The following is a 27,827-nucleotide window of genomic DNA, read 5'->3' as shown; positions in this document are numbered from 1 at the left end:
AAATCTGATGCATATGAAGAGAAAGGACAGACAGGTAACAGCTTAGCTTTGTTACTTGGACTGATGTGCTACTTAATCTAGGCTGTTTATTTTTAAAGTGATTTGCATGAAAAATGGGCTAGATCAATCTAAATCTAGATGTTCCTTTCTAATAGTGGTCTTTATGAAAATAAATGTAATTATTGGATATGTGGAGCAATCCATGCAGTGTACAGAATGCTAAATGCCTAGTGGAGACTTGTTTATACCAGGGAAAAAAAGACAATCAAGATCTGTATAATATCTGTTGGGTATTTGTTGGTTTTTTTTTTTCTGCCATTGTGTGTCCATTTTAAGACCTCAGCATTTCTATCTGGCTGAACTAAAGCTGATCTGTGTCTCAATGGATGATTTTTGGGAAGTGTTCTGTCCTGAATATTAGTCTGCTAATGAACAGATAAGGATGTATAGCTACTACGACAGACTATTTATCTGAAGTGTTTCAATAGCTTTTCCCAAGAATTTTATGTTACTAGATTGATAGACTGAAGGATATTCTACATCTGCTCCAGTTTGATTACATCAGGACACAGGCACTCATTCTTCTGAGACTGACAAATATTGCATTTCTACCCCTACATCTGCTAAGACTGAGAAATATTGCATATAGGTGAAGTTCTACCCCTACATCTGCTTCAGATTCCCTCCTCTATCATTTCCAGAATCAGTATATGTGCACTCATGAAAGTGAAATATCTTTATGTAAATGGAAAGCTGCTTTATCCTTAGGGGAGAGGCGAGGCAAAATGTGTGTTTGTGCTATTAGACAAGATATTTCATCCTCGAGCGTTGTACTGACGTATTGACACAAAAACAGTAGTTCCTAGTTCATCTGAATTCAGTTTAGTTGGTTGATGCATATGATGTGGTTAATGTAAAAATGAACTAGATCTCAGTGAAGAAATCATCATCATGAGTGCTTCACAAATGATGACTCAGGTTATTCTAGATGGCAGGCATAGGAGTAGGATTCAAGAAGGAACTGGTAAAGACTCAGATCACTGATTTTCTGAAGACAGAATCCTAGCTCTGAGGTAACAAAGTTGTAGATGCCAGCAGGTTGCAGTAACAGTGAATTATGATTTCCAACAGCAGATATTAATGTGATTAATTTTAATTTACTATTGCAGGTTCCCAAAGCATTTGTAAATTTGGTAGATTCCACTGAGATGACAACTTCCTTTCTCATGTGCCAAGACCTTCAAAATGCCAGGTAGCAGAGGCTCCTTTAAATTCTTAACACTATCTCCTACTATTGTTCATTGTCCAGTGTGTGTACTGACCCTGTACCAGTCGGGTAGACTTCTGAACAGTTTTCTGCCTTTGATGCCAAAGAATGTCACAGACTTTTAGATCTCGACTTTTGCTGCTGATGCATTCTCTCTGCGGGCATGGATTTACAGGAAGTAGGTGATTTAACTTAATCAGTTTGGATGCTTTGTATAAAGAGTGCATACTGCAGCAGTGGTGAGTTGACACCAAGCAACCACACAGTCTCTCTCTCGTTTCCCCTTTTACCACTCCTTAGAAGGACAAGAGAGAGAAAAGGAAGAACAGAAGCACAAAACCATGTGGCTTAAGATAAAAGTTTAACAGATTAAAGGGAACGTTTAGCAGATTCAGGAAAGTGGGGAGGGAAGATGTGAGGAAATAAATTATTCAAAGGTAATAACTTCATTTTCAATGAGTGGTCTAACATCCACTCTGTCTCCAAGCAACAGTGGCCTCAGAATCCAAAATGCCCCTTTTCATCCTCTACCTCAACTTTTATTTCTGAGCATGACGCTATATTTTGTGGAATATCCCTTTGGTCAGCTCATGTAATCTGTCCTGGCCCTGTTCTCTCCCACCCTTCTTCCTCTCCCCTTCCTACTCACTGGGTGGGATAGTAGGAAAAGACAGAAATCTTTGGCACTGCAAACACTGTTCAGCAATGACCAAAGTATTAGTGCGTGATCAACAGTGTTTTAGTCACAGGAAGTAAAGGTAGTGCCATATGAGAGTTTTGAGGAAACTGGCTGATGTAGTTGCCAAGCCATTCTCAACTGAAAAGTCTTGACAAGGTAAAGTCCTTGGTGACTGGAAAGAAGGCAATGTTACATTAAGAAGAATAGAAAGGATGATTCAGAGAACTATAGACCTGTTCAGCCTTACCTCTGTGCCAGGAAAGATCATGGAACAGATCCTCCTGTGAGCCCATGGAAGAGAGAGAGTTGTAATAAGACAACTAGCATGGCTTCACCAAGAGCAAATCCTGTCTGATCAATCTAGTGGCATTCTATGATGGTGTAGCTACATCAGAAGGCAAGGAGGAGCCACTAATGTCATCTGTCTGTTGTTCCCGAGTAAATAATTTGTCACGGTCCCTCATAAAATCCTTCTCTCCAAATTGGAAGAATATGGATTTGATAGGTGGACTGTTGAATAGACAAGGAACTGGTTGCAAGATCATATCCAGAGAGTGATGGTCAATGGCTGAATGTCTGGGTGGAAATCAGCAAAAAGTGATGTCCCTCAGGGGTCAGTACTGGGACAGATGCTGTTTAATTTCTTCATTGAATTACATAAACAGTGTGATTGAGTGTACCCTCAGCAAGTTTGTGGGTGACACCAAGGTGTGTGATCAGCACACGCGAGGGACAAGGTACCATCCAGATAGACCTAGACTGGTTTAGCAGTGGGTCCAGGAGAACCACATGAAGGTTCAGCTAATCGAAGTGCAAGCTCTTGCACCTAGGTCACAGCAACCTCCACTACCCATACAAGCTGGGGTATGAAAGGAATGAACAGAGCCCAGATGAAAAGGATTAGGAGTATGCTGATGAATGGCAAGCTGGACATGAGGGGGCCTGTAAGAAAGAAGAGGTGGCCTGACTCTTTAGCAGGATCTGTTGTGCTAGAACAAGGGAAGATAATTTCAAACTAAAAGAGGGGAGTTCTTTAACGATAAGAGTAGTGAAGCACTGGACCAAGCTGCCCAGAAAGGTGATAGATACTGTGTCCTTAGAGGCGTTCCAGACCAGTCTGGATGGGGCTCTGAGCAACCTGATGCTAGTGGTATGTGTCCCTGTTCATTGCAGAGGAGTTGGACTAGTTGACCTTTAAATGCCCCTTTCCAACTCGTAGTATTCTACAATTTTATGGGCTGCTGTGAAGAAAGTTAACTCCACCCCTATACAATCATTATGATCACAAGACTGCAAGGTCCACTCACCCCCTGCTCTTTAGTCAGAGTTGCTTCTGCCCTGCAACTCTTGAACTGAAAACTCTGGAGGGTCTTTAAAAGCTTAAGTTTCTAGGTATCAGTTCTCACAATATTTGTAGAAGGAAGAACTGGTTTTAGAAACAGTTATGAAGCTAAAAGAAAGCTACTGTTTGGGCTTAGAGTGAGGTGGAATGGAGAACTTCCAACTTGCTAATTCCTCTATGGTAACGACTTGCATGGATGCTTTCAGCTATCTCCTCTCTCAGTACCTTTAAAGAAAAGTGTGAGTAGCTTATGTCCCAATTTAGCAGGGAGTAGGAGTTTGCACATGGACAGTTATGATAGAGTAGTTTACAGCTGATGAGATTACACTCTGTTTCACCTTAGTAATTTTTTCTCGTGCTCATGACATGAGACACCGTATGTACTAATATATTCATTCTGATGATCTTCACAAGCTTTGTGCGTATACAACTCAGGAGGGGGAGTCAAGGAGGGGGTCTGTCTGCTGTGTAACCATGTGCTTAACAACAAGCATAAGCATAAGCAGAGAAGAAACTTTCCCTGTCAGAAGCAATTGCGTGGAGAATTCTGGCAAGCTTACTTATCAATATGATCTTGAATCTATGTTTATCTGTTTGAACAGTTCCACCAGTCTGTATGCTTTGTGCTTAGGTATGAAAGTTCTGGGCTCATCTCAATCTCAGGCCCAGATAGTCTCCCAGATTAAGGCCTTAGCATTTGGTTAGCAAATCCTAATCTCTGGATTCTTCAAGGAAAAAATATGATCTCTGGCCAAAAGAGGAAGCCTAAGTATCTAAGAAGAGCATAAGAACAGTTTATGAACTCTACTTTTAGGCATGCAACTCTATTTGTATATTGTATGAGGTTCTTAAGTGAGCCCCCTTCATACTTGTCGATTGGTCTGTGATAGGATGCTGGTCATGAGTTCATTATTCCTGTCTACTGCCTTGGGGGAGAGTCTGAGTTTTCCTATGAGCTGCAGAAATATGCAGTATGGAGATCTCATCTTGTAGATCAGAGATTTGACAGAGATTAGCGAGCTGCTTGATAATGCCTGGCCACTGTTTAGTGTGATTAAGAATTTTTAGCACTGAGCTTCTAGATGGTGGTCTTGTTGCCAAATACTAAGGCAAAAGTCCTTCTGCTTTGAATGTGTTCAGTTTTCTTATGTGATGATAGAAAAGAAAGTGTTTGAAAACTAGTGCAGCAGTTTTAAGCCTGAACAGGCTGCTGGCTTGTGAAACCCTGTGCTAATCCAAGTCTGGCATATTTGCCAGCTGAATAGGCTTTCAAGCAAAGTAGCAGTTCAAGGCTCTGGACATGGAAATATTTATCATTCTGCATTTAAAATAGTAAAACATCAACATGGAGTTTCGTCAGTGTATGCAGCAATTTAGGCTTCAGTGTATGCTTGTCAGCATCTTAATAGTTTGTGCTTTCTATCCAGTTTATCTAAAGTTCATAATTGTCCTTTTTTCATCTTCTCTGCAGCAGTTCAACTGGGGACCAGTGCACTTGTATTCATGAAAACTCTACGCTAAATTATAACATTCTGAGGTGGTCCTATCAGGTAAGGCATTTTCTGTTGCTTGGGGCTTGTATTGATAGATATGTCTGCCTATTCATTTTCTAGATTAAAGAGAAGTGAAGAGCTGTGGGAGGGTTAGTGGTGAGGAAGATTAGAAACTGCTTTGGTTCGGTTTGGTTTTTTTTCTTCACTATATTGGCAGCAATCCTGATCCCATTTCTCACATTAAGAACAATGAAGATGAGTTCTCTGCATATCTGAGTGACTTTAGCATCTCTTTCAGTTTCTAATGACTATTTAGCTTTCAGAACCTAGGGTTTGTTATAACCTATTAAGGAAATGGTTTCTTGTCCAGTAACTTGGCTGTTGATGGCATATAACTTAGAAAAAGGGAATTTTTCAGTAAGACTAAGGCAGCTGTGCAGGAATTTATTTAAGAATGATGGGGAGGCAAGTAAGTACAATATGTCACTGCCATATTAAACTTGCCATCCTGTCAAAGAAAATGATGGTAATTCAGTGTATCTTTTTCATAGCCACAAGGACTTTCTAACTATTGCATAAGATGGCTTCATTCAATTACACCCTTTGTTCTGAATTACAGAATTTGATTATTATGGTTTATTAGGGATGGGGATAATCCAAGTTCACTTTAAGCCTCAGTGAATTGCACATGTGTTACACTCTTTACATAATAATGCTTACCTGATTAAATGGTTGTCCATTTAGGATGCTTGGGAAAAACTTCTCAAGTCTAAGAGGTATGATCAAAAGGATGATTTCACTGTGTTCTTCAGCCTTCTCTCCAAGAAACAAATCTTTTGCTCAGTCTGGTGAGTAAATGCATGTTTCTTTGTTCTTTCTGAAGTGTGACTTGTGAGATTGAGTGCAGTGTTCAGCTGGTTCCTTCCTATCTAAAAGATGAAGTTAGTTAGGCATGTAGAACATACCTTGATCTGGAGGAGGGGAAGGTATGATTTTGTAGATAATGGATCATTCAATAAAGTATCAAAATCCAATATAAAATACTTGGTGGCTATTTGTATAATAGGGTGGTGGTAGGTAATAGTCCAGTTCACAGGCACTGTAACAATTCCTTGACCATATCTTAATTCCATTGCTTCCCTCTGTTCAGTATCAGAGCAAAGTGGACTGGGAGAAGGAAATCTGTCTTCAGGCAGTTTGGGTCTGCTATGTTGCAAAACCTTCCTTTGCTGTCAATTCATCTTATGGCAGGCTTGTTTTCTTAACTGCTGATCTGTACACAAATGCCAGACTTAATTTCCATGACATTACTTTTCTTCTCCATAAATTGCTCTGTTATTTTCTCCAGTGCCATCTTATGTTTTTATGTTTATGTTTTCGGAGCCTGTAAGTGCTGGCTAAGACAAGTGTTTATTCCAAATTATTCATATGATCGCATCTGCACATTTCCCTGATCTCCTGTATTGCCACTATTGTGATTATGTTTTGGTTTTTTTTGTTGCTCTGTTTTGTCATGCTCTCACTGGTTTCTCAGGGCAGGGATGGTTTCTTCAGCACATCAAAGACACAAGTGGAAACTCTGGAAGAAGATTATACTTTCATGACTTTGAGCCTCTGGAAGAACATGGTGAGCAGTACTACAGGTTTTATTGCTTTACTGGACTTAGTACAGACACTTGGTAGCAATTCCACACTAGCCAGGCTCTGAGTAGCTTGGAAGATAGGAAGGAGGAATGTAGGAAAGAAACATCCCATGATTTATTTTCAGTGTGAAGAATCTACTCTCTTATTATCCTAAATGCCCCGTGGCTGCTACTTTCTACCAAGAACTTTTCAGAAACTTTTCCAAAGTAGCCCTACTCCCAGGGAGTACAAGAGCTGTGGCAAACCCTTTTGCCTAGCCTTAGTTCTGTGGCAGAGTGTCACAGCGACAACTGAGGCTTTTCATAACCCAAGAATAAAGTGGTTGTACTATTTTGTTTTATATCCACCCCATTTTTCACTAATGAGTCTTATAATGTCTTTTTTTTTTTTTTTTTTTTTTTTCATTCTGCTAGTCTTGCTTATAGTAAAAAGTTGACAGGCAGAATTGGGGAATTCCTATTGCTTCCTCTAGATCTGGATGTTCCACCCAGCTAAGAAAATCCAAACAGTGGTAACTTAGAATGGGAGAGAAAGCACATCTGAAAAATACATGTCCTGTTGATCACTCAACCTTTAAAACAACATCCAATTCTGTATGAGGTTGTTTCCTTCTGCAAGCTTGAGACAGTAACACGTAGCATTTGTATAAGTAACTGGGTGCACGCTCATACAACTGGAGGAGTTTGTATTTCATTGATGGAGGAGACTAGTGAAGGAATGGGAGCTGTTTTTCAGTGAGACAAAAAAAAAAAGCAGACAGCTGCATTAACGCTCGCTAGGGCAGAGTAGGATGTTACTGCTTAGTGCATACCATGTTTAGATCCGACTATGATAACAGTAGTTTTGACTAGGATGTTGGTTTTACTGTTCATTCTGTATTACAAGATCTGTTTTCTGCTTTTTTTTTTTTCCTAACAAACTTCTTATAACACACAGCATAAGCTACACACACAATCTTATTTTAATTAAAAAGAAATCTGCATTGGCCAATGAAGTTAAAGACTAAAAAGCAAACAAACAAAAAACAACAACAAAAAACTTTTTTGCTTGTTTAGCACCACTCTTAAAATAAATCCATACAAATGGATGTGTACTTGTTCCACTTCATGCTATTTCTGGCAGTAGTAATGCTGCTGTGGTGCTGACCATTTAAAGAAGTAGGATTTGCAGGAAGGAACTCTCTCTTATTCAGCCTGATGACATAGCTAGAAATAATAGTTGTACCAATAAAAGATATCTTTCTGTGTGCATCTGCCATTTTAAATAGATAGTATGAAGCTTAGAGTTTAAAGCTGATCAAGCATTGAAGCTTTAACCTTGACCACATGTGCTGCATCTAGTCATCTATTTTGCTGTTATCTGTGACACTCCTTTCCACGATGTTAAAGTTCCCATCTTGATTCTTCTATTGCAAAGCAGATGCGATGATAAGACTTGTGTTGGCCTCTATATCATTCTTTTGCTTCGGTCTCATGAAGTAACAAGCTTCGCTAATTGAATGAGCACAGCAGACACTGAAAGTCAGACTCCTGAGATCTGAATTAAATATGTTGTCTCAGTTCTCTATAAAAAATGGGGTGAATTACTTAGAATGCCTGTGTCTCAGTGTACTCATCAGTAGTGACAGTATTTATATGCCACAGTTCCAGCTCTCACTTAAACATGATTAGTAAGAAAGTAGGAAGAGGTGATGGCTCCTCCGCAGATATTAATGATTATAAATATTAAACCTAGACAGGAAAAAGCCATATTATGAACATCTGATTTTCTGAGAAAAATGGCCCCTTTCATTTTTTTAGCACTGTGTATGCATTTTCAATTTTTCGAAATGAAATCCTGAATTACTTTTCCAACTAGTGCAGAAAATGAAGATTTCTGATGGGAAGGACCAGACTGCTGCCTGTTTGCTCGCCCATTTTGAGCCCCTGCAGCAGGAATTGTCTGGGGCTAACTGAACCAAGATTATGAGAATCTGAGTCATCTAGGTTCAGATCTAACCATCTAGGCTGATCTATTATGTTTTCCAGGGTTTATCAGTTGGAAGATGACCTCTAGATTTGAGTTATATCCATCTTTTAAAAGACTGTGACATTATCAGAGGTCATGTGCTTCTAAAGGGCTTCACACCTTAAATTACACTTTTTTTTTTTTTTTTTTTTTTCCTAATGTCCTGTGGCATAAATTTGTCTTTCTATGGCTTCCTACTGTTCAGCTTTTCTGATTTCACATTATGTAGAATGTCAATACTAGGCTTCTTGAGTATTCTTTTCAATGAGTTATGGTAATATTAGCCACACTCTGTAAACACCTATTCTGCTTCTTCACAATCCAGGCTCTGTAGAAAAGAAGAGGCCAGAACTTCTTTTCTGAAGACTTAAAACTACTGCAAACATACTCAGTTAACCCAACACCGATTTCCCTTTTGTGCCCTTCCAAATTCTTACACTCAGCTGGTAACAGATTCCTTCTGTCCCTTCAGATATGTTTTTTCTGTGCAGCTTCTGCCTTGTGAAGAGCCTTCTTTCCCTCTGCTTTTTTCTCTGCATGTTTTCCCCATTTTCCAACTACCAGCTTTCCCGTATTTCAGTGTTTTTCCCCAGTATGAGGGGACAGCCTGGATGATCTGGATGAAGATCAAGATATGCCAAAACTGCATGTTGCTAACAGTTTGTAAGGAGACTGGAGGAATTGTAGTGTCCCTCGATAACTTCTTTCCCCTTTGATTTCCCTGCCTCCCCTTTCATTCAGGAGGAGTTTTCTTAACATAAATGGTGATTATCAGAAAGGCACCTCCCTGGGCAGATTCCTTATCTGCCTGTGATAGTATTCTGCCACTGTGTCAAAGGAGATGATATGAAAGATGCTTTCAGTATAAAAAGCACTGGGTAAATGAATTTATTGGATAAGGTTCACTCTAGCTGTCCTCTTCAGTAGGGTTAATGGTTTATACTGACAACATACAGTGCATATTGGGAACTGATAGGAAATCAGGGTTGTGATTTATTGAGCAGCAAACAGCAGAATGAGGAGGTGCTGAGGAAATGTGTTCAGTGTGTTTCCCTTCTGCTATCGGCCCAACTGTTCTTATGTTGACAGTGCTTGTTTTGAGGCTTGATACTAGCCTCTTTCTTTGATTGATTAGCTGCCTGTAGGCCAAAGGCCAAAACCTTGAAAATCCAATGGCAGTTGGCAGTAGCACTGGACTTCAGCCTGACGGAGAAACTGAGCTTGCTTGTGTTCTAGGTATAGCTGAAATTTTTTTCTTTAACATTCCTAGTTATGTAGGAGCAGTGCAATTCCAATGGTAAGCACATCAGGTGAATGACATGAAGCTGAGAGAGGCTGTTTGCTCAAACGGTTTTGATGTTTACCACAGAGAGTCTGATTAATTTTGGCAAATGCCTACAACTTTATCTCTGTAAATATATCGGAGGGCAAAGCTCCTTTCGTGTGCGTAAAGAACTTAGATAAGAAGCTCTTGTGTTTGGTGTGTAACAGAGAAGGCTCCCAAAAAAACATCCTGCAACTCAGAGACAAACAAACCAAAACCAGGTAAGAACTTCAATGAGAAGAGCACCCACATGAGGCTGTACCTGCCTCTCTCCGGCCTTCAGTGATTTACTGACTTAAAAACCACTGCAGTCCTGAAGCAGACCAGCCCACTAACCTGTCTACTTGCTAGGATTCAGGGTAGGTTCTGGCAGACTACTGTACAGACTCAGTGCATGGCTTCCCAGATCACCTGCATGGAAGCTGCCCATTTTTCCTGGGAGAAGTGTTTCTGAGCAGTCTGGAATGAATCTCCTGGAGGAATTCATTCTCATTACCCAACAACAGGCAAACATCTAATACTTATTTCTAGTTCATTTGTAGCTGAAAAATACCACTTTTGTACTTTTGCCCCATGTACTGTAGCATGATTCCATGCTGGAAGAATATATCCTTTTAAGAATGTTGTTAAGCAGCTGTTTTTCACTTGTTTTTTGTTTCATCCTATGGGATGGAAAATGACCAGCTCCCAGCACATTTTCTCTCTGAGCTTTATTTTGTCCATTTCATGGATTCTTTCAAAAAAAAAACAAAAAAACACCAAAAACACAGGCTTAGTTTCTTCGAGTCCTTCTTTGAAAGAATATCCAGCTGTAAGCCCCTTTTCTGTTTCTGTTTATTTGTTGGTGGTGGTGGTGGAATTTTTTCCCCTCCACGTTATCTTCATTGACAGAACAATCAAAATACAACAGTACTCCTGCCCGGCATGTATCAGTGACGTCAAGCCTGTTACTGCCTTATTTCTCAATGCCTTCAGTCCTGTTTCTTAAGATTCTGGCAGCTGCCACTGTTGATGCAAACTGGGCCGAGGTTCACTGAGGATTTTAAAACAGTGACCAACTCCTTTGGGTGTGCCTGCCATTTAATTTGCTCCCAGCAAGGTGTATGAATAGATGAAATGATTCTTCATAGTATTTACCTCTTTGTGCTGTCCGTACTGAGTTTTGGGTTGCACAATAATTTCTTACCTACCTGTCCTGTTGGAAGGCAAATAAAGGCCTGCAAATATAAGTATTTTCAAAGCCTCTATGCAGAGTTGGAGTGCACCTTTTGATGCTGTATGGCATGTATCAAAATATAGATAAATAGTTACGGAAATGGAGTCCTTTAGCATGAATCCAGCTGAGTGAGCTACAGCCACCACAGAATTGATGCATGGTTTTTTTATATTCACTATTTCTGAATGTTGCAAAATGAGTCTGCAGCATAAGGAACACTAAAGCGTAATGTTCACAAGACAGAAGGAAGGGGTTGATACAACACAAATGTGTAGCCCAAAGGACAACTTTTAGTTTTCCATTTATATTAGGAATTTTTTATTTTCTCCTTTTGAGGTAAAGCAGTGTGGTCTTCAACAGGCCCTCTGTATAATCTGGCTCAGAGCTGAGTTTTCTCAAGAGGTTCCGCAACATTATTTTTACTGTGGTAACAACCCTTTTGCTTTCTTGTACCTGACCAAACTGGGAAGTGAAAGTGACTTCTTAATTGCAGCCAAGTGTAAGCTACATAAGAGGAGGGAATGAATCACAAATATGATTGAGGCTATGCTCTTCTGGAGAATGTCCACTGTTACTGTGGTTGAGCTGATAAACGCCTCGATTACAGATAGTCAAATGCTGTGGTTCAAGGTCCATGCCTTGCAGCCAGCATTCCCAAAGACAGAGTTAATGTGTGGATGGTTCTTCTAATGATGACAAAATGGCAATCTGATCATAGGAGTTGAAAAAAGGGCCTCTCCCAGATTTTGTAGGTATGCATGTAGGATGTAAATTAAAATCACTCATGAACAAAACAAGTTTTTAATATGTATTAACTTGATGGATAACACGAGGCACTAGAGCTTCTGAGTTACTGCTGCTATCCCATCTTGCATATGTGTAAGTGTTGTGTCTCTTTCCAGATGGAACCAGTTGGGCAGAAAAAGCCATATGACTTCACAAAATTGCATCAGGTCCCATGTCCAACTCAGGTAAAAGCATTTCCTTATTGCTGGGAGATTTAATTACTCTTTGTAGAGTTTCCAAGTTTTCAAATACTGTCATCTTCTGAAGCTTTTAGAAATGTATGCTTTCCTAAGATACCGCACTATGAAAAGTATGGCATTCCTCAAGCTAATTGACACAGTTTTTATTGTATACAGATGAAACTGAGAAAACAAGAACTTCTGATAAAGTTAAATCATCTTACTGTCAATTTTTATTTAAAAACCATCTAATCTCAATAGTTAAATCGTGAATAACGAATGGAGAATTATCAGTATCTTTCAACAATAAAATTGAATCTGTGCATTTTATATAATTGGATGTTTCTGTTATTTGATTCTGTTTTTGCCAGATTTAAGTATTTTTGTCTGTGAAGTTCTCAGTAACTCAGTAGCATCTTCAGGGTCTGCATGTCTCTGAGGTTCAAAGAACAGATTCTTGAATGGTTTTGCATTTAACCATTGGCTTCAATAATTTAATAGTGATAAAACACTGCTGGCATCACAGCACTTCACTAAACAGCAATCAAAGCATAAAAGAACTGAATTATCTGTTTTGTTTGATGTTAAGTTTGAGGCAAGAGGTAGTGTTGTGCCTACGGCATTCAAAGTCTTAATTTTCAGGTCTAACCTGGATTACTTCACGCATTCGATGTACGCTCAAAGACTAATGTTGTCTATATTTTCTTCTCATGTAAATCCTGTCCAGTATAATGTCATATCAGCTGTTTATGTTTTCACTATTGTGGGGGGTTATTTGTTTGTTTGTTTTGTTGTGGTTTGTTTTTTGTTTTTTTTTTAACAAACTTCTCTTACTTCTGCAGGAATATCCATATTTGTTCACATACAGAAATAGTAACTACTCATTTTCCGAAGGCATATCAAACACTAAAGAAGCACTGCAGGTAAGGCAGAACTGTTTACAGCGTATGGACTAAGTGTATTCCAGTGGGACAGGTGGGTGGAATTGCATTGGAGCCTAATTAAACAATGTTACTGAATAAAAAGCTCAAACATTATTTCCTGCTTGACTAAACAGTCAGATACTTAATACATTTTCTTCCTGATGAATTTTGTAGATTGTAACTGGTGGTAGACGTCTTCAACCAGCTGAAATTAAGCCTTGTGTTCACTGTTAAGAGTGTTTTTTAAACATCTAGATAAGCATTAAGTTCTCTGGGATGAGGAAATAGTGAAAACAGGGCCCTTTAGTTTGTGGAGGAAACTAGATCAAATCAGCATGATATCGCTGTGTGGGTCTGATTTCATCTGGTGCACTCCATAGCAAAACTGATGGAACAACAGTTCTTTCATTTTTGTTGTTGTTTTGTAAGTTGAATATTAGCTGCATAGAGGTAAGTAGCCATGCTTTTTTAGTCATGGTTCTCTGATTCTGAGCAGAATTTGGTGCTCCCAAACAGCTACAGAGGGAAAGCATGAAGCTCATATTTGTGCCCCAAAATACAGAGTCTATATCAAAATACAGCGGCTATATCTGCACTCAAAATGGACCAAATGTTTTTGGAATAGTAATGAATGTTTCTCCTCTCATTTTAATGTATCTCCAAGTGTTTTGCTAGCTATAGCATTCACTTTACTCCTACAGCCTAATAATTGTGTTGAAGGCCTGCACGTTGAGAGGACAGGCTTGTGGGCTGCTGGCAAAGGTACAGTTCAGTGCTGGGATGTTCCAGGGGTGTTCAAGCACAAAAGGGTGTGAGCTCACTTAGCTGAGAATACAAAAACATTAAAAATTGCTTAGCTGAATTTAGCATGGCATGGAGTCTGAAATAAGATGCCCTACAAGTAGGCAAGAGTAGTGTTGTGCTAATGTAGACGTGCAATTTCTGAGTGGTCTGAATGTCTGTCTGCCTTCAGAGGGTTGGTTTTAGCATGGCCTGAGGAAAGGCTGAGGTGATAGATGTGCACAAGTATGTGGGAAATCTGCTGAGATAATGTTCTGAGTTATGAATGGTTAATCATGACAAGTACGATGAGTCTGATGTTGAGTTGCACTGTCTGCTTTTCCAGGAGAGAAGTTATGGAACAAATGTTCCTTGTTTCAACTATGGTCCCTCTGATACAGTTCCAGATTCAGGTACAGTATTATGCAATTTTATTTTTTATTTTTTTCCATAGATCCACTTCATCTGATAGTTGAAGAGAAACAAGGACTGGTTTTAGTTAGGAAATGTGCAGTCTTCTGTGAAACAGTATGTTCTATTGATCATAATTTAAAAAAACCTTTGAAACAACTTAAATAATTGTGTAGCAAGACACAAGTTTTCCCTGAGGAATGGTGAAAACTTACTGGAATGCACATTCCAGGTACAAGCAAAGAAGTGACAGTGGAAAAGTCAATAGGCTGTCATTGCAAAGAGCCATGTGGAGTCCTGTCCCAAATGGGTTTCGTCTCCTCTTGGAAGCTATGACAAGCCTTAAATTTTCACCTTGTGCTGGCACTGGAGCTGTGCCTGCCTTTCAGCAGTTTCCACCAGTTAGAATGAATTAGAGAGGACGGATGTGAAACTGATATCTTGCTGCTTCCCTTGTCAGTGCAGCTAATGTCAAATTAAGGTACCATGCATCATTTTTTTGGGATGACTTGGTATCTGTCATTCTGAGCTGTTGTCATCACGATTATTATGAGTTTGCAGTACTTTATGTTTATACTAAACAAAAGTTCTGATAACTATCACAGTTTTAAGTTTTCTTTATCTTCTCCTTCCTGCTGCTTTTATTTTTATTAGTTCATAAGTTGAGACCAGCAGATATTCGGGTGATTGCTGCCCTGGGAGATTCAATCACAGTAAGTAAAATTTGCTGGTTAACCACCATTAAAGCAAGTAATGAAAGGCCATTTCTGAATTTTAGCTTGAGAGAGAGTGCATACAGATATGCTTTATTGAGTCAAATGCAGTTTTCTGTTATTTGTTTCAGCACTCACCTTGACTGACTGGTAATCAGATAATGAATCAAATGTATGCATGGTTCCCATTTAAAGTCCACAAGAGTGCTGAACAAGAAGTAACTGCAAGATTGGGTTGCATAGCAGCACAAATACTGTGCTAGAGTGGACTTGCAACTTGCTTTTCCTTATTGATTCTATGCAGCAGTCAAGGTGTTGTCCTTTAAAGCTATTAGTAAGTAGAATAAACAGAAGATTCTGCAGCTAATGTGGATACGTAAAATAACACTGATGTCTAGAAAGCCATATTAATTTTAACTGACTAAATATTTGAGAAAAATTACAATAGATTATCAGGTATAGCAAGTAACTCATGTAAAGAATCTTTTAGCACTACTTCTGAAGGTAAATAAAAGGGCTACACATAGAATGGCTCTGATTCTCCAATCAACAATGACTGTTCCACAGTTCATATCATAATTCATGTTTCTTATTTCTATAGTAACTACTGTATTTAATCTTTTCAACCCCCTTTCTTGGGGAAAATGGGAGAAGGAAGATGGAAAATCACTGTACCATGTTTTAATGAAATGAGCACAAAAATGAATTATTCATTCAAGGCCATTGCTATTTTATTTATTCCTTATGCAAATTTAGAATTATATGAACATTTTGAACACACTCAACCACCTTTCCCTCACTTGATCTAATCAAGAAGTTGATAGAAGTGGGTAATTTACTAGAGCAGAGTTGAAATACCCTCAGCCATTGATCCTCTTGAGAAAATGATCTGTTATATTTTGGGAAGACGATACAGCTTGCCTCGTTAACATTCTCCTAAATTATTTTCACTAGAATAAGTCAGAGAACTAGTTATTGTAGCAATTCTTGTTTTCAGAAGGATATCTCCGTTTCTCTTTCCAGGCAGGTAATGGGGCAGCATCCAATCCCCATGATGTTCTGGATGTCCTGACTCAGTACCGAGGTATTTCTTGGAGGTGAGTACCAAGAATTCCCACCAATGGGAGGGAATCTGTTTATTAGAGTTACATGTATACACTTGCTTTTAGGTGACAAGTGGAGATTTTGTGGAGAGTGATTTTGACTGTTTTATATAAAAGTGTTTGTGATTTTACTTATGATAAATAAAATACTCACACCAGTGACTACCTGAGGCATGGTGTGGTGTGGCAGTTCTAAGCTTGTATGTGCAAATGAAGTAGAGTCATCATCAAGATGACCCCTTTCTACTCTCACAGCTGCAGCTGTTGCAAATCCCCGATCCCAGTTCAAATGCCTCACTTAGGCATTCTGCATTTCTGTCCCTGCTATTTCAATTGCTCGTCTGTTCTTCCCCACTGTAGCCTATGTCGTTCATATTTCCCATTTAGAACTAATGGTCTACCAAAAGTCAGAACGAGGTCCTTTTCTTGCTGCTCATTCATCTGCAGTCAGTATTTCCTCAGCCATTCCCCAGTACTGTTTATGTTAAGCAAAGCACGTGTCAGTTATTAGTACAGACTTGTACATATGCAACATTATAATAGAGAAGTTAAAAAGTAATTCAAAAGAAAGGTCATTGTGTTCACTTAGTACTTTGCAAGTGTTTGACTTGACACCAAGCCTGCCAGGTTGATTTTCTGCTCGTCAAATTATTACCATCCTGAGAAGCTGCAGACTTACAGAGTTTTAAACAAGTACTAGGGCACTTCACAGTATTCTATAGTAAGTTAAAGGGATTCTAGAGAGTTGTAAGTCCCTATTTTAATATTTTGATCTTTAAGGATAATTTACTGATTTTCTGGGGCAAAAAAAAAGACGTATGCTAGCATTCTGTAGCACACAGATGATAAATATTATTAGCCTGGTAGGGTGAAGGGCTAAATGCATGAAGGGATCTCTCTTACTTAGTCCACTGCATTAAGAAATTCATTGTATTTTGGAACATTTCTTGTATTATTATTTTTTTCTTTTTAAGTGTTGGAGGAAATGAAAACATCAGCACAGTCACAACACTAGCAAGTAAGTGAATTTTTCCATAAACCTAATAAAAATCTGGAACTGTTTGATAAAACATCCTTTATTATTGATCAAATAAAAAAAGTTTTTTTGAAGGAGGGCTTACTATTTGTATAGTGACAGGACCAATCACTTTGTATTCAATGTCTGGTGCTGAGTAGAATTTGCTTACCAGATGGAATGTAATTTGGGCATGACTTAACCATGTATCTGTCATTCTAGAAGGCTGATTGTTTCTGTATTCTTCTGCTGGTTGTAATTATATCCCAAATGTGTTGGGGTTAGATGAATCAAAGGCACTAGATCATAACCTAAAGTAATCGGCTTGACTGCATTGGAAAGATGTTTTAGGCAGGTTTGGATTTTACGTGCATTAGATATCAGAACATTTTAGTTCTGTGGTGTTTGTTTGAAATGTTGCTCTGCAATCCAAGATTGGGTGGACATTCAGGTCTTTGAGTTTATGAAATCTGGGGAGAATGAGGCCAAAGGCTTTGATTCCTACCCATCCCCATTTAGCAAGACAGAATGAGTCTCTTGAATGAGTATAGGGTTACACAGCCTGAATTACCAAGCCAAAAGATATTTTCAGCCATGCGCATTTCTTAGGGGTTAATTTTTTACAGGTATCTCTTTAAGCTTTTAAATGTTGTTGTAATAAGATCTCATCTTTATGACTCCCCTTGTTATTGCTGAAGTAAGCAACGTTTCATGGCATTCTCTTGCTCTGCAGACATTCTTCGCGAGTTCAACCCATCCCTGATAGGATATTCCACCGGCACTGGAACGCAAACTACGGAAAATGCTGCACTCAACCAAGCAGTTGCAGGGGCTAAGGCAGAGTAAGATGAAAATTACTCTTATTTTTATTATTTTTTTATAAGTTGATTTTTCTTTTAAAACTTGCTTTGAATCCTAGAGTGTGGCAGATAAGTCTGATGGGCAAACCCAGGTGTATTTCTTTACTCCATTTTTAGCATGAAAGCTGATAAATGTGGTGGGGGCTTTACAATTTTTTTCTGTTTGCCAAATAAAAGTTTTCTCTAACATTATCAACCAGTTACCCAAAGCACTTCACAGGCACTATTCAGAAAGCTTCATATCCCAATTGTGAACATCTCCACTGTGCTGAAGCTATATTCCAGCCCTCTTGTCAGTAGGACTAAGATTCCACATAGAGAAACCAAGATTTAAACAAAAAAGGTGGACTGATTATGGTCAGTCTGTGGTGGAGATGGGAATTAGCTAGAGACCACTACACTCCATCTATGTGAAATTCATACAACATCCTTTTTTTCTTGGGAGCACTTCTTATAAAACATGCATCAGTGGCTTGAGGCCATGTGATAACACTGACGCGTGCATGGCTACTTCAGTGATATGTATGTTAATAGCATCTGTCTGATGTTGGGAAGGGGCAAAGTGCATTTAGTTTGTGATAGCACAGTGTGTTTGCTATGTATGCTGCTTATAGAAGCGTAACTATGAAGCATTTGCAAAGTGATCAAGTGCTTGTTGTATGCTGTTTTCTCCCTCTTTTCATCACTATCTCAAAATACAGCATTTTCTGGGTAGTATCACACCTCTCATCCTGCATACAGCAAAAACTGGAGTCTCGGTATTGTTTTAGTTACAGATGCACATTCATCAGCTTTCTCCTTGGCCTTGCTGTCTATGCAAGATTTCTTTTTTATTTTTATTTTTTAGGGATGTTCCTGCACAGGTCAGAAGATTGGTGGACCGAATGATAAATGACAGTGTGAGTTTAACATATCATGAATATCTTTAAAAAGATGAAATAATTGGGCAATATTTTTAGTAACAGTGTAACACACTACAGCAAATGCTAAACATGAAACTATGGGTACAGCAGTGCACAGTGTAATGTTTGGTATTATCCATAACTTTGTCTTAACTGAATTTTTATCAGTATGAGATGGATTGGTTGTGGTTTAACCCAGCAGGAAGCCAGATAGCACGTGGCTGTTCACTCACCTCACCCAGCTGAGTGGGATCAGGGAAAGAATTGAAAAGTGAAAGAACTCATGGGCTGAGAGAAGGAAAAATTAATAAGACATGGAAAAAACATACAAAGGTGAGGGGAGGAGAAAGGAAAAATCAACAAGAGGAAGAATAAACAGAGTGTGTACAGTGGCACTCTCACTGCCATCTGACCCATGGCCCAGCCAGTGTCTCAGCAGAGGCAGCAACTCTGGTCGCCCTCTCCCCCAGTTTTAGTATGGAGCATGGTGCTGTGTGGTAGGGGACATCTGGTATGGAATGTCCCTTTCACCAGTTAAGGTCAGCTGTTCTGGCTGTATCCTCTTCCATCTCCTTGTGCACCCACAGCTGGCAAAGGAGCCTGAAAGGCCCTGGCTCTGTGCAGGCACTGCTAAGCAACAACTAAAACATCCCTGTGTTAACAACATCATTCTCATCCTAATTCTAAAGCACCATAACAACTGCTAGGAATTAAAATTAAGTTGAGAACTGGGGCACGTTTTTGTTTTCAAACCCAAAAAGTTGTAACCTTTGTATTATTTTTTAACTTCACTGGCTGATAAACTCAGTACAGGGACCTCCCCTCTCAATCTACTTCATTCTGTAAAGTTTCTCTGCTAGGATATTACTATGATGCTCTTAATTGTTGTGTAAGTGTATGTTTTTGCCAGCTGTGAAGATGCTGGATGTTGAGGACAAATTCTTTAAATGGCAAGTCATACAGAGTGAATATGGAAGGACTTGTTTTCATTCAAAACACTTTAGTCCCTTCTCTGAGTTAGAGCTGACTTCTGCCTTTCACACTTGTTGTTAGGAATTATTTGATTAATGATCTATAAAATGCATATTAGGCTGAGGATTATTTACATATCTTTCACCTAACTACTGCCTTGAATGTTTGCCATTTGTAATTTGACATATGTGCTATGCAATCAGTGACCTTGGTTGCATGATATTATTTTGGTATTCCAATTGTGCATTTGGAGAGCAGTCAAGAAGCCTTCAAGATAACTGCGTACATATCTACTATGAATAATCAGGTGAACACGTACTGGCAAAAATATTTGCAGGCCTTCTTTGTGTGTGTGTGCACTTTGTGTATAAGATTCTACTTTCACAAGATGGCTTTGCAACTCTGGCTTTGTCTAAAATGAGGTTAGAAAGGATATCTTTCACAAATGATTCACAAAGAATCATTTGGATAGTTTTTATTCACACCAGTATTTGCCAAGGCTTGCAAGAACTACACCACTGTACTTATCAGCTTGGAAACATCACACCACAAATGAATGCAAATACTTTTTACATAATGAATCAACTAGAAAGAATGTTCATATTAGAGGTAATATATCTTTGATTTAAGAGTTCTTTTTTTTTCTCCTTGTGAACCACCTGTTTGGTGCAGGAGGAAAATTTTCTCCTTGGTCTTTTCATTTGAACAAGTACATTTTGGGACCAAAATACTCAGCAGTGTGTTCACCAGCTGGGATGTGTTACCTTCAGCCTTTGAAGACAGACACTTTTAAACCACTTGAGGCTGATGTATTCCTGCTTTTTCCTAGTGGTGCTCTGCACTGAAATTGAAGTATCGAGGTATTGAGTGCAGTGTCAGCTACATGGTACTAATCACATCAGAAGCTTTTCTCAAAGCTAAAAAGGTCTATGTTTACTGTAGCATAATTACCTTGCATTAGCTATTGCCTGGCAAGAGCTGTTCAGAGAAAAATTAGTGTAATTTTTTTTACTACTATTGTTAAATAGTTGATAATGCCCCTCTATTCTTTGCAGTTTGTCTCACTGCAGTATGTCTCACTGAAATATGTTGCCCTCCAGGGTTTTCCAGCAGGATAGCTGCATTATTTATGACACAGTAAAACACATACCATCCTTTCTGCAATGAAGATGTATTCCCAAAGCTAAAGGAGGAGTCGGTGTATACAAGAAGCTAAAGGAGGAGTCGGTGTATACAAGACTTGTATAATGGTGTATACAAGACATAAGAAAAAAAAAGCACGCAGATGGATTTTTGAGCTATAGTTTTCAGAAACCAATAATTCTGCATGATATTGCTGATATTGTAAATCTTATTTAGATCATAGTTTTTTGTGCATCCTCGCAGTTGTGACTACAAATTCTTTTTGTCGTGAAGACACTTAGAGATAACACCAGGTTGCCTGAGAAATGTTATATTTGTGTTTAGTCTATCGCCTGGTCTTCATTTTACTTTACTTTCTTCCCTCATAACTTCCATTCCATCTCTTTCTGTGCACAGAGAATAAATATGCAGTCTGACTGGAAGCTTATAACGCTTTTCATAGGAGGAAATGACCTATGTCAATTCTGCGAAGATCCCGTAAGTCACCCGCTGCCCGCAGCACTGAGACTGTTCACCTTAATGATATGATAAACGAAGGGATATCTTTAGAATATTTGTAAATTATATAACTGTGGCTGCTTTGTTTTGTTGTTAACTAAGATTGCCTTTCTGCTATCTAGTTACCTGTAGATAAAAGATACTGTCAAGGTTTTGCCCTTTTCCTTCACCTTGTGCACAGTCATGCTTAAAGCGTCTCTCTTGCCAGCTTCAGTGCTATGGCAATAGCTCTACCTCCAGCTCATGGTGACGTGATTAAATACGATACAACATAGCATAAAATATAAGTATATAGATACTATGTGCAACCTTCAGACATCTTGCATAGTGAAGAGATATTTTTATCTACTTACAAACAGTAGAGCATGTACTTCTGTGTGATTAGTTTCACATCAGCCAAACAACAACAAAGCGCAATAAAATCAGGACCAGTTTAAGCATTACTACCTTCTGCTCCTGATTTCAGACAACACGGTGTTTGCACATAAGGGTGGGTGACTGGGGGATATCAGGCTGGCATCCAAAGATCAGAATAATACTGCCTTTTTGAACCACAACTATAGATAGTGCTAACTGTACTGTTCTTGATGAGCTTTGATTTAGGAGACAACAAAGTGAGCTGGAGCTGTCTGGTTTTGTAGAGTAGGCAGGTGGAGCTCAGAAGGAATTTCTGCTTGAAATTAAATCAAGGAGAATTAAAGCTGAAAATGAGGAAGAAAGAAAGAAAGAAAGAAAGAAAGAAAGAAAGAAAGAAAGAAAGAAAGAAAGAAAGAAAGAAAGAAAGAAAGAAAGAAAGAAAGAAAGAAGAAAGAAAGAAAGAAAGAAAGAAAGAAAGAAAGAAAGAAAGAAGAAAGAAAAAAGAAAGAAAAAGAAAAGAAAGAAAGAATAGAAAAAGAAAAAAGATTTCTCAATGGGAAATTTTACTTATGGAATAGGGCCACAAGTGAAGAAACAGAAGTCAGCTTGAGACAACTGAACCTGAGATGATTCAAACCACTCAATCTGAACAAAGATATTTTGCTGCTAAGTGGCAAATATGAAGTGATTTGAGACTCCTTAAGTTACTGTGGTACATTTTTTTCTGTACAGAACTCAGATGTGCCAGTTAATATTTGTAGGAGGTAAGGAGTACATAGCAGGCATGTTGCTAATGTTATGTGCTGCAGAAGTTATCTTACTTTTATAAAGGCTGATCTCTTCTAATGCTGGTCTGCTGCATTTAAGAGTGGCCTAGACCAGCATGAGGTAGAGGATGTTGTGGTGACTGATACTGTCTCCCTGATTTGCTCCTCACCACCACCTCTTTGATTGTGAATAAATAAGACAGTTGTCATGGGAAAGAAGATAGTTTGCATGGTACTCTATTACCAGTGATCCAGGAATTAGAATGTGAATGCCGCTCCTGAAAGATGCCAATAGTCACTGTTATGCCTCGGTCTCTGGAAGGCAAACGCATGACAATAAAACACCTCAGTACCCTCTAATTTCAACCAGGTACGCACCTATTCTCACTGAAAAGCTACACTATAATTTCAGTAAGCTTTGGACAATCGCTCACAAAGACGGTAAAACAACACTTTTCCAGTATGTGTCGAATGGGGATTGTGTCCCTGTNCTTACTTCTTGCCCTTCATAACTCCATTCCATCTGCTTTCTGTGCACAAGAGAATCAATTATGCAGTCTGACTGGAAGCTTATAACGCTTTTTCATAGGAGGAAATGACCTATGTCAATTCTGCGAAGATCCCGTAAGTCACCCGCTGCCCGCAGGCACTGAAGACTGTTCACCTTAATGGCCACGGTGAGTGACTAACGAAGGGACTAGGTCTTAGGAATTATTGGTAAATTAAATAATAACTGTGCGTTGGACTTTTTTTTGTGTAGGGTTAACTAAGATGCCTTCTCGGGTGGGCGGAGTATCTAGTTACCTGTAGATAAAAGATACTGTCAAGGTTTTGCCCTTTTCCTTCACCTTGTGCAGCAGATCATGTCCTTTTTGAAGTATGCTGTCTGTGTCTGTGCTTTTGCCAAAACCCATTCAGTGCTTATAGGCAACTTACTCGGTGAGCGCTTCCAGCTCATCATGGTGACGTGATTAAATACGATACAACATAGCATAAATATAAGTATATAGATACTATGTGCAACCTCAGACATCTTGCATAGTGAAGAGATATTTTTATCTACTTACAAACAGTAGAGCATGTACTTCTGTGTGATTAGTTTCACATCAGCCAAACAACAACAAAGCGCAATAAAATCAGGACCAGTTTAAGCATTACTACCTTCTGCTCCTGATTTCAGACAACACGGTGTTTGCACATAAGGGTGGGTGACTGGGGGATATCAGGCTGGCATCCAAAGATCAGAATAATACTGCCTTTTTGAACCACAACTATAGATAGTGCTAACTGTACTGTTCTTGATGAGCTTTGATTTAGGAGACAACAAAGTGAGCTGGAGCTGTCTGGTTTTGTAGAGTAGGCAGGTGGAGCTCAGAAGGAATTTCTGCTTGAAATTAAATCAAGGAGAATTAAAGCTGAAAATGAGGAAGAAAGAAAGAAAGAAAGAAAGAAAGAAAGAAAGAAAGAAAGAAAGAAAGAAAGAAAGAAAGAAAGAAAGAAAGAAAGAAAGAAAGAAAGAAAGAAAGAAAGAAAGAAAGAAAGAAAAAGAAAGAAAAAGAAAGAAAGAAAGAAAGAAAGAAAGAAAGAAAGATTTCTCATAGGGAATTTTATTATGGAATAGGGCCACAAGTGAAGAAACAGAAGTCAGCTTGAGACAACTGAATGAGATGATTCAAACCACTCAATCTGAACAAAGATATTTTGCTGCTAAGTGGCAAATATGAAGTGATTTGAGACTCCTTAAGTTACTGTGGTACATTTTTTTCTGTACAGAACTCAGATGTGCCAGTTAATATTTGTAGGAGGTAAGGAGTACATAGCAGGCATGTTGCTAATGTTATGTGCTGCAGAAGTTATCTTACTTTTATAAAGGCTGATCTCTTCTAATGCTGGTCTGCTGCATTTAAGAGTGGCCTAGACCAGCATGAGGTAGAGGATGTTGTGGTGACTGATACTGTCTCCTGAATTTGCTCCCTCACCACCACCTCTTTGATTGTGAATAAATAAGACAGTTGTCATGGGAAAGAAGATAGTTTGCATGGTACTCTATTACCAGTGATCCAGGAATTAGAATGTGAATGCCGCTCTGAAAGATGCCAAATAGTCACTGTTATGCCTGCTTGAGCAAACTGATGGACAATAAAACTCAGTCCTCTTATTTCAACAGGTACGCTATTCTCCTGAAAACTACACCTATAATATTCAAGTAGCTTTGGACATGCTTCACAAAGAGGTAAAACAAACTTTTCCAGTATGTGTGAATGGGGATTGTGTCCTGTTTGTAATGCAGCCACTGGTTACTGATTGAGAATTCAGTTCCTTGCATATAGGAAAATCCATGAAAAGCAGAAAGGGCTGCAGAAATATTTTACAGAAGGAATAAGGATGTTCTGACTTCTAGCTGAAGTTCTACAGGCAAATAATATAGAAAGTATAACAAATCTGAGCAAAAACGACATTCAGTGACTATAAAGTGCTTTGCTCATTCATCATATTAGAAACAAACTCACTTTTTTTTGTTGTTAAAATCAATTCTGATCCTGCTGGTGAGGATGAGGGTGATGGTGAGACTACTGAGAAAGTCAGCCAGTATTTGAGCCATGCTGGGGCCCGTTACACTTTGTTTGGATCTTTTGGATGCCATCATTTTCAAGTGACCAGTTCATTAACATTCAAAACAAAAATAGCTAGTGCACACAGGAGCTGTAATTTGGTACTGTCTGAGAGGGGATTAATTATTAACAAAGTACTTTGCACGTTGCTGTTATAAATAATGTAAGCTATCTGAATCAGCAGGCTGCTCTCTGAGGCCTGCTGTGGCTATGTAAGGGAAGAGATGGCACCCTGCTCCAGGCATCAGCTATGGGTTTGCTTGTTTCTTGGCAGGTTCCACGGGCGTTTGTGAATCTGGTGACAATCCTTTCCATAACAAGCCTAAGGGAGTTGTATGCAGAGAAAAACGTTTCCTGTCCAAGGCTTCTTATGAGGTTTGCAGATGATTTCTATTGCTCTCACTGTTGGTCACTGAAGACTGCAAGGTCTTCTTGGGAATCTTCCTAAAAGGAAAATGTTCTACTACTTTATCTGTGTGTGCACATGTACCTAGACAGGAATTTCCACCTGGCATTAAGAAATACCTCTGTCTCTGTATCTGGGTCCCACTGTAACCGCTTTTAGTAGAGCTGCCATTTTAATGACTTATGCTACAAGGGAGTTCAGGCCAGAGCTGACAACTCAGCTGTGCATTCTGTGGGCAGAAACAGGAAAGAAAAAAAGAATCATCAAATCGTAACGGTTGGAAAAGGCCTGTAAGGTTATCTATCCAAATGTCCACCTACAACCAAGAATGACAGGTCTCTTTGTTTAAGTTGATTGCATTAATGTTGTTTTATTTGCAGATAAACTTCTCTACAGTCTTAACTCTCCCTCTTTCGTCCTTTGTTTCTTATCTTTATAATCTCATTATAGAGATTATTGGAGGTTTTTAGTTATAATAGAGGTTATTAGTTTCCCTGTTAGTCTCTCAAGACGCACCACCTGTTGCTGTTTGGCTGAGTAATCCTCCCAGGTCAGTGCCAATCTAACACTGCGGTGTGAAGTCTGTGCTTTAGCAAGCTCATCGTGACTCAGATGAGGGCTGCCATCTCCCCCTAGACTTGCTCCTGTCAGGGCTTGCCTGGTTTTGGAAAAGCTAGAAAGATCTGTTTTCTAGACAGACAAGCAGATTAGCTTTGTCCTGTGAGTGTAGCCAGCCACTGCTCCTCCTGCTGCTTAGGTCAAGAAGCTCATGCTGTTCAGCATGTGGTTGGCAACCCTGCCCTCAGCAGGGAGGTTGATATTAGGTGATTTTTAAGGTCCTTTTCAACCAAGGCCATTCTCTGATTCTATAAGACGGCACAGAGTGCAAGAGGTCCTTGGAGACTGGAACCACAGAAGAACTGCAGGGCTTCCTGTACCCAGCTGCTTCCCTGAAACATCTGCCTTGAATTCATCGCACCAAATTACTGCCCTCACAAGGGAACCAACTGCTGTTGTGACAGGGCTGGTTCAGAGGCCTGGAGGACCCTATGAAATTAGGTGATTTTCAAGGAAAAGTGTAAATGCAGCTCCCTCAGTATGATTTAGGGACTCTGTGTTGGCACTTGGTAGGAAAAAAAAACCTTCAGCTTTTAAATGTTAAGTTCTGGTGCTTCTGATATCCAGTTGCCATTTCTTTTTAACAAAGGTTACAGAGTACAGTGCACATAGATCTCAAGATCCTAATCACTGGTCAAGGACAGTTAGCAAAGGCAGTAAGATTAGATCAAAAATACATATACCCTTCCATCATTTGAAGAGCACACTGAATTTAACATGTGTCTGTCTGAGTGCAAGCCAAGTTTACAGCAGACTCTGTATGAAATAATTAATGTTCCATGGAAAAGGCTTTTTGACCTCAAAAGGTTGTCTGTCTTTCCTGAGAGCAGTACATAACCTAAAAAAAAGATTGCATCTTCAATATTTTTTTCTTGCTTTTGTTACTAAAATACTTTTGAAAATGCTATTTGTTAATTTTATTTTTCATATAGAGTTTCTGTTGAAGTAGAGTCATGTTGTTTTATTAGTTGCTCTCTATTCAGACAAGTTTGGAGGTAGGGACACATATATATCAACTACCTCCCTATAGGAAGGTACTTTAAGAGCACTCTCAGGATTGACCTGCTATGACCAAAGTAGAGGATATTTAAAAGGAGTCATTTGTTTTTATTTGGGTTTGTCAAATCATACCCATATCATATATTCCAATATACCCAGGAAGCAAGAGCACCTGAAGAAAAAAATCGTGTGTGTCCAGGCAAGTTCTGAGTCTCTCTAAGAATGAAAATTCTGGCATCCCTCTGGGTATCTGTTGATGCTGTACCAGCCTCTACATGCCACAGTTTGAGTCTAAATATCCACTGGGAGGGTGGGAATTCAATTCAATGTTCAAGCAGCTTTCCTCCTGCTGTGTTATTGTTAGAGGTGACCCTCAATCTCTTTAGTGGGGTAGCAGGTGCCTCAGGGCCTCTGGCCAAGACATGGTAGCTTCTATCTTCTACTCCTTCTTTCTCTTGACTGGCTATTTGTTTGCATGGAGCCTTTTCCTTATGTTCATAAATCCCTAATAAACATGTTTCTATTCAAGAGTTGGGGCTGTGCAGATACACAGAGATGAGGCTATGTGCTGTGATTGAACAGTCAGAAAATTCCCCCTCAGAGGAGCTTTTTAACCCTGCATCTTTGCAGCTAGTGAAAGGGAAAAGGACCAGCTGGTCCCAGTGTGGTGCTCTTATCCTGCAGAATGATGTGCCCCTGTGTACTGAACTACGATGACAATTCCAGTGAGTATGAGCAGTTGGTCTACTTCAACAAAAGGTATCAGGTAAGGCTCATGCATTTACCTGTTTGCTTATTTACTTTTACAGAT

At 39.1% G+C, this 27,827-nt stretch overlaps 1 protein-coding gene across 1 annotated transcript in view; it reads left to right on the top strand.

Moving 5' to 3' along the window:
* The window catches only part of PLB1 (phospholipase B1), a 79,812-nt gene that overhangs the window by 11,728 nt on the left and 40,257 nt on the right, over nucleotides 1-27,827 (top strand). Inside the window, 17 exon segments of the mRNA XM_015857533.2 lie at nucleotides 1,170-1,252; nucleotides 4,760-4,838; nucleotides 5,526-5,580; nucleotides 5,583-5,629; nucleotides 6,316-6,408; nucleotides 11,875-11,943; nucleotides 12,780-12,860; nucleotides 13,987-14,053; nucleotides 14,706-14,764; nucleotides 15,788-15,861; nucleotides 16,842-16,885; nucleotides 17,616-17,724; nucleotides 18,590-18,641; nucleotides 21,156-21,236; nucleotides 24,549-24,614; nucleotides 25,268-25,368; nucleotides 27,701-27,782. Of these exon segments, the coding sequence (XP_015713019.1) occupies nucleotides 1,170-1,252; nucleotides 4,760-4,838; nucleotides 5,526-5,580; nucleotides 5,583-5,629; nucleotides 6,316-6,408; nucleotides 11,875-11,943; nucleotides 12,780-12,860; nucleotides 13,987-14,053; nucleotides 14,706-14,764; nucleotides 15,788-15,861; nucleotides 16,842-16,885; nucleotides 17,616-17,724; nucleotides 18,590-18,641; nucleotides 21,156-21,236; nucleotides 24,549-24,614; nucleotides 25,268-25,368; nucleotides 27,701-27,782 (1,242 nt within the window).

Source organism: Coturnix japonica, chromosome 3 (genome assembly GCF_001577835.2).
Source record: "Coturnix japonica isolate 7356 chromosome 3, Coturnix japonica 2.1, whole genome shotgun sequence".
Lineage (NCBI taxonomy): Eukaryota > Metazoa > Chordata > Aves > Galliformes > Phasianidae > Coturnix > Coturnix japonica.
This window is presented reverse-complemented; position numbering and strand designations above follow the sequence as displayed.